The sequence below is a fragment of the Solanum dulcamara genome, chromosome 7 (genome assembly GCF_947179165.1).
Source record: "Solanum dulcamara chromosome 7, daSolDulc1.2, whole genome shotgun sequence".
NCBI classification, from domain to species: domain Eukaryota; kingdom Viridiplantae; phylum Streptophyta; class Magnoliopsida; order Solanales; family Solanaceae; genus Solanum; species Solanum dulcamara.
Window position 1 is genome coordinate 41176199 of NC_077243.1, and position 14545 is coordinate 41190743.

The following is a 14545-nucleotide window of genomic DNA, read 5'->3' on the forward strand; positions in this document are numbered from 1 at the left end:
TGAAGCGTATGTTAAACAGATACAATGTATGGTGATAATAGAACTAATTAACTACCACTAATTGCACTCTAATATCAGTTAAGCACTTAACTAACTTCTAACCTAATTAACTGTTTAGCTAACAATTTAACTTCTCTTTACTTGACTCCCGTTGATCTGTCCTACTCTCTCTAGTCCATAATAATTGAATTGTTGAGCATTTTTTCAATGTCTAAAATAAGTTAATTATTCAATGTTCAAGAAAGATATTGGAAATTTCTTCCATTTTTGTCCTTCATTTACATTTTTCTAGGTGATAAGTTTAAGAGAGTTAATTGCTCATATTTATGATTTCATCTTGAATTATTCCTATTTTTAAGAAAATTTTGAGAATAACTAAGAGGGAAAAAGTTGAAAGTGGCGTTCAATTATATGTCCTAAACTTTTTTCTTAATGGGTGTGTATTGTCTCACAAATTCACTTAATATGGAATAGAGGCAGTATCATTTAAGAAAAATTTAATTAGACATGTATTTTACTAATCTAATCTTATTAGTGATGTTTTGGACTATAAATTTGATTATTACTACTTTATATTGTACACCCTCTATTCCATATTAATTAATTTTTTAAGATAATACACACATATTAAGAAAAGCATTCAAGGACAAAATTTGAATCATATTTTTCTCTATTACCCTTTTGTTTAATTAACCTCATAAAGATGATTAAATGTGAAATCATAAATACAAGTAGTCTGTTATTGGAGTATAACTTTGTAAGTAGTGTAGTTTAACTCCTAAAAAAATACAAAACTTTATTAATGGAAAGGGTAAACATAGAAACACTACTAAAATACTGCCAAAAAACGTTGGACTGCGTCGCTTTTTTTTTCATACTCGACGAAAAAGCGACGCAATCACTTCCGTCGCTTTTTTGCTCGACACTTTTGAAGGAGCGACAGACAGGGTCGTAAAAAGCGATGGACTGCATCGCTCCTAATTTTTTTAATTAAAAAATATATATATAAAAAACGACGGACTCCGTCTTTTTTTTAAAAAAAGAAATTATTTAATACAAAGCGACGGACATTTAGTCTCCGTCCGTCGCTTTGTTTATCTAAATTTTTTTTCCAGAAAAGGTACGGACAGGGTTCTTTAGTCCGTCGATTTTCTGGAAAAATAGAAAAATAAAAACCAGAAAAGCGACGGACTAAAAGACCCTGTCCGTCGCTTTTTCTGCAACACTTTTGACAGTAGAAACCTGCAGTTTCTGCTGCCCACCTGCAATCAAAATTCAATTCAATTGTATTCAATTCAGCCCATTCAAACACAAATAACAACAAACAAAATCCGCAAAATACATAATAACAAACATAGGAAATCCTAAGGACTATTTTCTATATATTCATCACGATCATCGGAATCATTCAGAGTGGACGCTCTTAAATAACGGGGCAAAGGCTGACGGACGAGGTTGAACACTTGTTCTTTAATTTGTTCAACTTTTTCATTTATACTTTTTTGATCCTCAATTCTTCTTTTCTCTGATTCTGCCAATGCGCGTGTAAGTTCTGCAATTTGCTGAGACATTGCAGCTATCTGAACTTTGTCAATGGCCTCGGCTTGACGCAATGATCCAATACTTTCTAAACCTGATTGGAGTCATCGTAAATTATTCCTAGAGCCCATTCCATATATTCCGCCCTTGTGGCTGCCTCCAACCATTTTTTCTGTCCAAATTTTAGTGGATTGTTCAGGCGTTATCTGAACCGAATCTCCCATCTCACGTACGTGCCGCTTATAATCTTGCTGCATATTAGAAAATAAAAATTATATATATATATATATATATTAAAAATAAAATTTAGAATCAAAATATACTATAATATATCTTAAATAACTTACATAGGCTCGTTCGGCCCTTTTCTCCACCCACTCATCCGGATCCGACTCATTAGACTTTTTCTTCACATGAGTCTTTTTAAAGACTTCATGGCGATAGGGAGTGCGTCCCAATTCTTTTTACTATAAATAAAAATACAATTAATGAAATAATATTTTGTGAAATAATTTATTTCAGAAAATGAATTTAAACTTAAAATTTAAAAATATTACCATCTCCCTCTGAATCGTACCAACACTCTTTGCACCTCCGATGTGCAACGAGCCACCCTTTAGGCTGGCTCTTGCTTTTTTTCCTTGATCGGACAAGGCCTTGAATTCTTTGGTATCCCAATACCGACATAATTCTTCAAATATATGAGGCAACATTCAACTCGAAGGTGCCCGATTATTCCTAGCTTTCTTTAGCCATCTAGATAGTCTGGCGCTCGCTTTTCTTTCAAAAGTGGTCGCAATGACCATACTGTACCTTGGCTCCCAGGTACATAAGGTCTGAAAAAAATGAATAACGTAAAATAATTAGTTAAGTAAAGTATAGTAAAAATATTAAACGTAACTTAAAAACTAGATTTAAACATATATATACCTTGAATTCATTAAACATTGTCTGGCGAATACTGTTTGGAATCTCCCATCAAGAGTGATAGGGCTTAGTATATAGCCTCCTAATACTCTTTTGAAGAGCCCTAGCAGCATCCTTCGAAGGATGTCACCTGCAAGATACATAATAAACATGTAATTATATCATCAATAAGTTATTAATCTAGCAATAATAAATAAATAAATAAAATATTAAACTTATGGGGATCTATCATACCCAATCATGACTCTCCCAAATCTGTCCCTCTGTCCAGGAGCTAACCTAGACACATCATGTAATGCCTCTGTTCTAGCAGCAGAAGAAGGTGTAGGTGATGTTGTGGGAGTGTCAGTCTCAACACTAGAATCTCTAAATCTCATATTAGATATGTGAGGAGACTGAGATCCGGGAGATGGAGTAGAAGAAGATGATGCTCTCGGAGGTCGAGCAATAACCTCTGTGGGTAGTTGGTAGGTCTGATCATATGAAGTATATCTGACCTGTGAAGAAGAAGAAGTGTCGCGTGGTCGGCGGAACTGACTATGGTAAACTAAAGGATTCATAGTCCCAAAAGGCACAACATGAATATGTGTACTAGGAATAGATGAATCAGAAGATGCTCCATCATATCAAAAAAACCACATGGAAAAATCTTCTCTAGATTTAATCTGAAAATAAGAGGTAAATAATGCATCGCCTTAATTGGGACCATCTTTCCAGCAGTAGTCCTCTTATAACGAGCTTGTCCACAAAACTTACAATTTTCTAATTCACTATCAGTCTTGTAGAACAGCATGCAGTCATTAACATAACAATGAATTCTATCATACAACAATCCTAACTTAGAAACCAATGTCTTTGCCTGATAGAAGTTCTTAGGTATGTTAAACTCAGGATTAACCAGTTCGCCCAAAATATCAACCATTGAGTCCATAACCGCATGAGGAACACTCCAATCTGATTTAATATTCATTAACCTGACTGCAACTGACAAAGCAGAATGCAGACTCCTTTCACATAGTGGACGACTAGCCTCTTCTAAATGTTGATAGAAGCGTCTTGCTTTTTCATTGGAGTTTCATCAAAATATTGTTCGGGTTCCATCCCACCTTGAACCCCGAATGCATCATTAACCATTTTATGAACTCTATCATGTTGAAATGTATAATGTTGAACTCTATCATGTAGAACCCTATCATGTTCAAGCCTAATTTGACCATGTGGTGCAAGTATATTATATTCATCCACGGGCAGCAGATTATAAAATATATTATTCAATCCATCTATTTCTCCATGATCAAACCATACAAAATATCTAGGCTTAAATCCATTACCATACAAATGAATCATAACTATATCTGGATTAAAAAATTTCAAGCACCTACATTCACGACAAGGACACCTAACCAATCTATTTCGCTTAAAAACATCAAGTGTCATGGCATGATCGATAAAACTTCTTACACCGTCAATAAATTCAGGTTTCAAACTACCACCAACTTCATAATGCATGTTAGACATCCACAAACGATGATCCATCTGCAAAATTACATATATTCAAGCTTAATTAGTTCATAAAGACTACAATTCATCGAGACTACAACTGTCATTAATTCAAGTTATAATTAATTAATTCATATAATAATTCAGTTCAAGTTATAATTAATTTAAGTTATAATTAATTAATTCAAGTTAAAATTAAGTTCAAGTTCTAATTAATTCAAGTTAAAATTAAGTTCAAATTCTAATTAATTCAAGTTATAATTAAGTTCAAGTCCGAATTAATTCAAGTTATAATTAAGTTCAAGTTCTAATTAATTCAAGTTAAAATTAAGTTCAAGTTTTAATTAATTCAAGTTATAATTAAGTTCAAGTCCGAATTAATTCAAGTTATAATTAAGTTCAAGTTCTAATTAATTCAAGTTATAATTAAGTTCAAGTTCTAATTAATTCAAGTTATAATTAAGTTCATATTCTAATTAATTCAAGTTATAATTAATTAATTCATATAATAATTAAGTTCAAGTTCTAATTAATTCAAGTTATAATTAAGTTCATATTCTAATTAATTCAAGTTATCATTAATTGCATGTTCTAATTAATTCAAGTTATAATTAATTTCAATTTCTAATTAATTCAAGTTATAATTAATTCAAGTAAAAACTAAGTTTCAAACCTCATGACATTCAGGTTGAAGTTATAAATTAAAATATCCTAAAATTTAAGTATCTAAGTTATTCAAACTAGCTATAAAGTTTAAAGAGTTTAAATTTTATACAAACATAAAAATTTTCTAAGTTTAACTTCAAAAGTCCTAAAGTTCAACTTCATGACTTTAAATATCTAACTCTACTTAGCTTAATTAGTTCTAAAGTCTAAAGATTTCAAATATTATACAAACCTAAAGTTCAAAATTAGTATCTAAGTTATTCTAATTATAAGTTCTAAATTAAAGTCCTATATATAATTCAAGTATCCAATTTCCAATATTTTTCTAAGTTTCAAAGTTCAAAATTTTCTATATTCATGTATCTAAGTTATTCTAAAGTTCAACATTAGCTTAATTAGTTCAAAAGGAAGTTTAACCTCAACAAAATTTCTAAAGTAAACAAAAATTTCAACTTCAAAGTTCTAATTAAGTTCAACTTCTAAATTTAAGTATCCTAAAATTTAAGTATCTAAATTATTCTAATTATAAGTTCTAAAGTCCTAAAACTCAAGCCTCTAATTAAGTTCCAATATTTTTCTTTAAGTTTCAAACTTCAAAACTTCCTAAGTTACAATGCAATATACAAACAAACTACAACAAACTAAATGAAATAAACTAATTAAGTAACTACTAAATCACAAATTACTATCCAATTTACAATCTAATTCAAACGACTCAAATCTAACTTAAAGCTTTAAATCAAAACTATAACTACATTCACTAATTTTACAATCCAATATACAAATAAACTACAACAAACTAAATGGCATAAACTAATTAACTAACTAACATCACAAATTACTAAAAAAATTACAATCTAATTCAACAACTCAAATCTAACTTAAGCCCTACAATCAAAATTATAACTACATTCACTAATTTCACAATCCAATATACAAATGAACTACAACAAACTAAATGTAATCACCTAATTAACTAACTAACATCACAAATTACTAAAAAATTTACAATCTAATTCAACAACCCAAATCTAAATTAAGCCCTAAAATCAAAACTATAACTACATTCACTAATTTTACAATCCAATATACAAATGAACTACAACAAACTAAATGTAATCAACTAATTAACAAATGACAAATAAAAAAATTAAAATTTAGTTTTAGGTTTAAGCCCTAACCTCTTAAAAATGAATAATAGTCCTAAAGCACCACAAGACGACGGCGGCGGCGGTTGACTGACGGAGGACAGAGAAGGGGATGGTGGGACGGCGGTGGGAGGCGACGGATTTTAGAGAGAAGGCAGATAGAAAAGAGAGTTTAGAGAGAGAGAGAAAACTGAAAAAATACGTTCTGTGTTGAACATATTTAACAAAAAGCGACGGACGGCGTCTCTAAGTCTGTCGCTTTTTTAAAAATATTTGACCACCATTTTGACCAAAAAGCGACGGACAAAGCGACACCGTCCATTGCTATTTTAAATATGTTGACCAAATATTTTGACCAGTAGCGACGGACTTAGCGACCCCGTCCGTCGCTACGTTAAAAAAAACTAAAAAAAATAAAAGCGACGGACGGCGTCATAATATTTAATTTATAAATAATTATTTTTTAATAAAATATATAAAATATTTATATAAAAATAATATTTAATTTTAGCGGAAAAACCTGCCAAAATAAGCGACCGACTAGGCGTCACTGTCCGTCGCTCCTATTAAAAAAATTTAAAAAATAAATAAAAACGATGGACAACGTCGTTTTCTCCGTCGCATTTTATTTGCGACGCAGTCCGTCGCTTTTTGTTCTGTCATTTTTTGGCAATTTTTTAGTAGTGAAAAAGTTTTAAACATTTCTCTTGAACTTTGAACAATTCAACTATTTTGAACAATGAAAAAAACTCTAGAAATTTAGTTAATATGAAATAGAGAGAGTAATTTAATACTAAGAGTAAAGGGAAAAACTTAATAAAATTCTCTTATTTTCATAAATTAAATTAGTAAATTGAAACAACTATTTTTAATAAGCAAGGATAAAGTAATATGAAAGGAAGGAGTAACTAATATGTACAGCTATCACAGTCTACAAATCAACATGGATTTTCCAACTCGAATTGGGTTGCTTACCCGACCTTCAAAAGTATTTTAAGAAAATGCCAAAACAATAAAATAATTAATAACACAGACCTCAACTTTTAAAAGATTAAGAATTATGAAACCGATAAAAAGTAAGACTACCAGCTTAAAAAATAAGACAGATTAGGTGATACAATTTAAAGCAGGTTAAAATGTAGGGGTAGTGGTAGGATATTTTTACAAAATTGTTATAAGTAGAAGTTATTTCAACAAAAAAAGAATCTCTAATCGGACAAGCGGACATGATTCGAGTACAAGAATTCCTAGAAAACCTATGGTTGTAAGGTGGGAAAAGAGCAGTAAAAAAGCTATGTACTAGATTCTTTGGGACGATATGACAGAAAATTACAAGGTGCTGGCATGCACACAAGGGGCATATATATATATATGCTCTACCCCTGCACTTGAAAATCCATGCATAGCCCGATAAAAAACTATCTAGCGTCTCGTGTTGTGGGCACACAATACAACGATAGCCACAGCTAGTTTTTTGTTTATCAACGATCGTCATGCCAAGAGAACGCGATCCTCTGGTAGTTGGTCGTGTGGTAGGGGATGTATTGGACCCTTTCACAAGAACTATTGGCCTAAGAGTTATATATAGGGACAGAGAAGTTAATAATGGCTGTGAACTTAGGCCTTCCCAAGTTGTTAACCAGCCAAGGGTCGAAGTTGGCGGAGATGACCTACGTACCTTTTTCACTTTGGTAATATTTTTATCCTTTTTCCACTAAGGCTCTGTTTTGTATGTGTGTAATTGAGCAAGCTTAATGATATCATTAGGCTTGCTGATGGTTCTTTATTTTATTTTATTTTTATTTTTTTCGAAAGGTTATGGTGGACCCTGATGATCCAAGTCCAAGTGATCCAAATCTCAGAGAATACCTTCACTGGTCACTATCGTTTCCTTCCTCCCAATTCCTTATTCTCTCTTCTTTTAGTCTGTTTCTTTTTGTTTTTTTTACACTCCCATTATATTGTTTTAACAGCTTAGTTATATGAGTTCACTACTAATTTAAATCATGGGTAATCTGATGATATTATAGTAGTGATGTAGCCGGTAATAATGAAGGTGAAGATAGATTGTTGAACTTGAAAACAAGCTTCTAAAATTTATGACTAAGAAACATTTCATTATTGGATTTAAGTTATATTGATTAATAATGTAAATATTTTTTTATATAATCATTAAATTTTAACTCATAATGGCAGGTTAGTTACATTTTTTAGTAAATTATCAATTGATGTATATTTTTATTAACTTAGAGTACACTATCAATACATTGATTTATAAACCATGAAACATGCCATCACAATTTTTTCTTAACATGTTGGAGAGTGACAATGGGTGGGTTGAAAATAAGTAAAATAAAAATGGATAAGATATTCATTCCATCAATATTTTGCACTAATAAAAATATGTTCATCAATGGATAATATGAATATTTTTACCATCCACAACTTTATAAATAGTCAAATGAGACATACTCTAAAAGTCAAAATAAGCTAGAAGGCAAAATAAGCTTAGACTCTCAAAAAGCAAAAAACTTATGAAAAGAACAAACATATGAATGAATAATACTAATAATATGGACATCTATATTATCCAACTGAATATTTTTAAAGTTTTTGTATCCATTTAAATATCTATGTTTAATGAATGATATTTATAATATCCATATTTGATTCGTTTTAAAAATTGATGGATAGCTTCTTTTGAAAAAAATAAAATTATTGTCAGCCCGTCATATCCATCTATGTTGGGTCAGATTCTGCTACGCTGACCTTCTTATAATTCCCAATAAAAACTTCCAGTACTCTTTAAGGTGAAGAGAAAAGGGAACAGAAAAGAATGAATTAGTGGACCAATACTGTACTACTCTATCACTATTAAATCTTGTTCCAGAATCACTCCTCAGCTCTTTTTAGTACGGATTATTCGCTATTTCGTTGCTTTCATGTGTGTTAGAATCATGCGCAAGGCATACAATTTTTTATTCCTTTTTTACTATTTTACATTGATTATTATTTATTAATCCTCCTGACATACGAAGTTGAATAAAGTGATTTCATGGATGATTTCGCAACTTTTCCTAATTTCACTGAAGTCGTTAAATTATTTTATTAATAAAATACTGAATCAAAATTTACATAAGTATCACGAAATTTGTTGAATTGTTTCTTTTAAAAATATCACTCAACGTTATCTAATTAGTATCACGTAAAATTTCTCATTTTTCCCACTGATTTTAATGACTTTCTGTGATACTTAGATAAAGCTAATTGTTATTTGAATTACAAAAAGTAGTTTCCATTAAGAATTAATTGATTTTTTAAATATAAAAGATAATTTCATAATTTAAATATAATAATTTAAAAATTGAATGATTACCTAATCATGTTAAACATGTATTCACATGCTGAGTACTTCGTATATATAGAGCTTCTAATATATGCTAAAAGACTTGCGACATACTTTTGTTTAGTCCTACGTAGAGGCTAGATGTGCAATACTAGTGTCAAGTCCATTATAAGTATTTGGATGGTTTCAACAAACAATTAGTGTTCTAATGGTTCGGGACTTGAGAATTTTTTATTACAAACCCCCCCCCTCCCCCCCCCCCCAATTATATAATCCTCTTTTTGTTTCATATTATTTGATCTTGTATGACCTAATACACTATTTAAGAAAATTTTAATTTAAAAAGGTATATTTTATTAAATTGATTTTATTAATGATGTTTGAAACTAAGTTTGACTATTACTAGTTTATGTAGTTATTTAATTTATGTAGTTATTTAATACTAAGAATCATATGAGAAAAATAATAAACTTTTCTTGATTTGCAAAAATGAACAAATAAAATAAAATATCAATGTCAATTAAAGTGACGATACTTTGTTTTTACTTTGTTTTATAAAATATTAATTTTTTTATATTTTATAAGTCTTTCACTATAAGGAATATTACCTCATTCGTCTAAATTAATGTGTACATCTTTCTTCTTGAATTAATTTACATAATAGGTGATAAGTTTTATATTTGTAATAATTCATTTTTAAAATGTTCAAAGATTATTTGTAATTATATCAATATTTACCTTTTAATTTGGATTGAAATTTTCTTTTTCTTACGCTCAACGTCAATTAAATACTATCACATAAATTATAAAATAATGAATAGGTTTAATTTAGATTGGAATTTTCTTTCTTACACTCAATGTCAATTAAATAAATCACATAAATTATAAAATACTCTCTCCATTTCATAGTAAGTGGTTTTGTGAGTCAATGCGGACTCATGTTAAAAAAATATATTCAAAGACATAATTTGAACTATACTTTTCACTCTTGCTTTTTGTAAAATCATAAATATAACTTTACAAGTAGTGTGATTTATCTCCTAGAAATTATAAAATTTCAATAAATGAAAAAGAAAATATAAAAAAAATTTCAAATATTAATTTTGAACTTTAAGCAATTCAATTATTTTGAACAATGAAAAATGCCTCAAAAATTTATACGGAGAGAGTAATGTATGACTACTCTTTGATTTGTCCAGCCCGTGCTTTCCCAAGGAGACCGTATAAAAGATCTTTCGTGTGCACTTACAAGACAACACCTTTCTTGTCTTTTAAAGTGAACGTGTAGTACCTAGTAGGTGGGGTGAGTGAGTGAATGTCATTGAATGATTATCTGCTTTTTCACCTTTACCACTAAAAGGTCATCTCTTTTTATTCTTTGAGTTATCAGTTGTTCCCGCAGAAGATTTTATACATTGAACTCTTTTGATTTGGCTTTGTTTGACGAATTCAAAGTTGGTATAAATAGGATCCACTTGGCTATGAGATTTATTAATTTTTTCATTTTATTTAAAAATTAGTGTTTTGTCATAAAATTTTCAAATACAATTTTGAAGCTGTCTGGGGAATTTTAGAAACATTCAAAATCATGTTTTTACTTTTTTTCATATTTTTACTTTTTCAAATTTTATCCTACACTTTTTATTTTTATAAAAATGATGTCATTAAATTATATTACACATTTAAATCATACATCATACTTTTAAGGAAAAGTACATTAAAACAATCAAATATTATTTGTAAAAACTATAACCAAATATAACTCCATCTTCAACTTAAAATTTTTTAAATAAAGAAAAAAATATTTGTGTCAAGTCAAATGATATTAGAAATATGGTTTATAAATAATATTTTGAAGAAGTACATTCAACTTCTAAATATTCTTTGCAAAATATATGTTCAAACACAAGTGATCCAATTACAATTCCAACTTTAGAACTTCAATAATAACAATAACGATATACCCAGTTTAATTTCACAAAATGAAAAACTTTAGAAACTTCTTATAAAATAAAGGGAAAAGACTAAAAAATACCCCTAACCTACTGGAAATGACTCAAAAATACCTTTTCCCCACCTTTTAGTCCAAGAATACCCCTAACCTATTGGAAATGACTCAAAAATACCCCTACTTCCATCTTTTGGTCTAAAAATACCCCTCACCTTTGTTTTTGGTTCAAAAATACCCCTCCTTCCATCTTTTGATCTAAAATTACTCTCAAACCAAATATAATTAAATTGAATTCTTTTCAAAATTAGTTAATTTTTTTATTTGTTCTAAAAGATAATTTTCTATTTATCAAAACTCTTTATATTAGCTCATCTCAGTATATTTAAGTCTAATATAAAATAAAATAAGAAATTTATTGTGTAAAAATGAAGAATAAAATTCTTAAAATACTTACTCATATTATTAAAATAACACAATAAAATTTTATAAATAAACAAAAGCAGTAAAAAAAGATAAGACATTATTTTCTCATATCCAAAAATCAAAATTTCATGAAAAAGGGGTTGTACACTTAAAACACAAATCTTTGGAGCCTCATAACCAATGTAAAATGACATCTTATTTTTTGTTTAACCCAACTTTGAATTTAAACATCCTTCCTCCTAAAAATCCAAAATTAAACCTTTACCTCTCTTTACCTTTCTCAAATCAATTCAAATGTTAAACTCAAAGCGATTTCGAAAACAACTTAGTTTGCCAAATTGGGTTTGAAGAAGGTGGAATCAAATTGCAGGAGAGAAATAAATTTTCAACAGATAATAAATACTGAAAGATGTGGAAAAGTTGAAAGAAAATCAGTATTGAAGAAAACCTTACAATTTTAAAAGTTAAATTTTAAGAATTTTATTACATTATTATAATACTAAGAATAAGAATTTTATTCTTCATATTTACGCAATAAAATCTTTATTTTATTTTTTAGACTTAAATATTTTGAGGAGAGCTAATATTAAAAATTTGAATAAATAAATGTTTTTCTTTTAGAACAAATAAAAAAATTAACTAATTAGTTAAAAATTCAATTCAATTAAATTTGGTTTGAGAGTATGTCTAGACCAAAATATGGAAGGAGGAGTATCCTTGAGACAAAAACAAAGGTGGAGGTATTTTTAGACCAAAAGATGGAAGTAGAGTATTTTTGAGCCATTTTCAATAGGTTAAGGATGTTCTTGAACCTAAAGATGGAAGAGAGTTTTTGAGTCATTTCCAATAGATTAGGGGTATTCTTGATCCTTTTCCCTAAAATAAATAATACTTGAATGTGAAACATCCACACGAACACATTGCTGGCATCCCACCGTTTTATTATAGCGTAAATACTTACTCTTAAATTAATTCACATCAACTTATTATGATGAAGTAATTTAATAAAGTGAGCAGGTAAATTAAGTAACTATAATTAAATAATAAAAAATTATATGTAAACACATGTTATATATCTTACTTATATTTTTTATAATCTTATGCCCTTCGTAGGTTCAGTAAATTCTCAATAGAAGAGATTAAGCTTTTCATTTTCTTTGCTATTTAGGTGAAGAATAGAAGTGCTAATTTAACGCTTTTTTTTCTTGTCTATTTCTTCTTGTTTTATATATATATATATATATATATATATATATATATATATATATATATATATATAAAATTAATTATCAGTTTTTTATTAATGAACCGTCGACAGGTTGGTCACTGATATTCCAGCTACTACAGGCTCAAGTTTTGGTGAGAATCCTCTTTTTGTTAATTGTTGGTTTCTGTCTTCCCACATCTTCGCTTCAGTTTTTCTTGATTTCTCCCCATTCAAAAGCCATACTTCCGATCATTAACTCTTTTTAATACATTCTATTTATATTCTTATCCAAAAAATTAATGCATTCTTTTGACCAAACATGCACTTGAAAAAGATTAACAATGAAGGAATTTGTGTATTTATGAAGGTGATCAATATTATTAAGGACAAAATCAAAAAATAATAATTTATTATCTTGATTTATTAATTGATAAATAATTTGGAACATATAATATGAAACTAGCTGAGGAATGATAAGGTATTTGGGTGGGCTAAGGTATTTGGGTGGGCAATGTTGCGTTTTATCACAAACTTTTAAAACCTAGGAAAGGGAATGAAATCTATTCTCAACGATTAATATCCTTTTATTAAGTCCTCCCACTAGCACGATTACGCCTAAACTTCTTAAGCCGACTCTAATTCGTAAATCTTTTGTAGACATAACATTAAAAGATGACCTATTTGGCTAAATTTTTAAAATAAGTTTATTTTAAAAAGAATATTTTTCAAAAAAGCACTTGTGCTACTCTCTAGAAACAACACCGTGTAAAATACTGGATTATTATACATTTCTTGGTTGCTTTTTATTTTTATTTTTGTTATATTCCACATAAATGATATCCTCATAAATTATGCTTGTATGAAAGTATTATATATTATTATACATTTCTTGGTTGCTTTTTATTTTTATTTTTGTTATATTCCACATAAATGATATCCTCATAAATTATGCTTGTATGAAAGTATTATATATTTTTATACCTCTTCAAATTTATATCTTCTTTATCTTGAGAATATTGGATATCTACATAAGTACTTGTGTAGGAACTGAACAATGGAAAATTGTTAAAACATAGTACTATAGTACTAGTGCATGAAAGTGAGGAGTTTTGTGATGCATGTGTTTGTAGGGCAAGAAATAGTGAGCTATGAAAGTCCAAGGCCATCAATGGGAATCCATCGCTTTGTATTCATACTGTTCAGACAATTGGGTCGACAGACAGTGTATGCTCCAGGATGGCGTCAGAACTTCAATACAAGAGATTTTGCAGAACTCTATAATCTGGGTTTACCAGTTGCTGCTGTCTATTTTAATTGCCAAAGAGAGAGTGGCAGCGGTAGACGTAGAAGGTCTGCAGATTGATCACCTTCACCTTGTTCCTTTTCATATTTTATCATAATGATGGCAAAAATATACTCTACTAGCTAGTTATTACAAAGCATGTGTGCAACAAAATGGCACATTAGCTAATAACCAGCAATGCCATACCATCTCTACTTTGGTTACCAGTTTATCTGTTATAATATACAAGTTAACTCTTTTACTTCTTCACTTAAACACTATTGTTATTAAGTACTTAGTACAATTATGCAATTTTTATTTTTCTTCTCCCAACGAATTGGTAAAAGCAAATTCGTTTGCATTTATGTAATTGTTGTTATTCTTCTAAAAAAAAAGAGTATATTTAGTTCCTTTTATTTTTTTGATTTTTCAACCGGTATTTGAACCCCGTATTAGAATTTCGATTAAATTGGAATCCCTCTTTGTGGGGTCCATTCAAGGGTGACACTCTCAACATAATTTTCTCCATAATCAGAACTTGAATTCGAGACCTTTG

At 29.2% G+C, this 14545-nt stretch overlaps 1 protein-coding gene across 1 annotated transcript; it reads left to right on the forward strand.

The window, feature by feature from the left end:
- The first annotated feature begins 7213 nt into the window (after positions 1-7213).
- Positions 7214-14070, forward strand: LOC129895883 (protein HEADING DATE 3A-like). Its single transcript, XM_055971664.1, has 4 exons — positions 7214-7471; positions 7596-7657; positions 12819-12859; positions 13838-14070. The coding sequence occupies exons 1-4, from the start codon at positions 7274-7276 to the stop codon at positions 14068-14070; spliced, it is 534 nt and encodes a 177-aa protein (XP_055827639.1). The 5' UTR covers positions 7214-7273.
- Positions 14071-14545: the final 475 nt, after the last annotated feature.

Bases quoted from the DNA above. Each gene is read 5' to 3' on its own strand.
- LOC129895883 (XM_055971664.1), top strand. From the start codon at position 7,274: ATGCCAAGAGAACGCGATCCTCTGGTAGTTGGTCGTGTGGTAGGGGAT. The intron at 7,472-7,595 runs GTAATATTTTTA...TTTTTTCGAAAG, and splicing joins TACGTACCTTTTTCACTTTG to GTTATGGTGGACCCTGATGA. The intron at 12,860-13,837 runs GTGAGAATCCTC...ATGTGTTTGTAG, and splicing joins TACTACAGGCTCAAGTTTTG to GGCAAGAAATAGTGAGCTAT.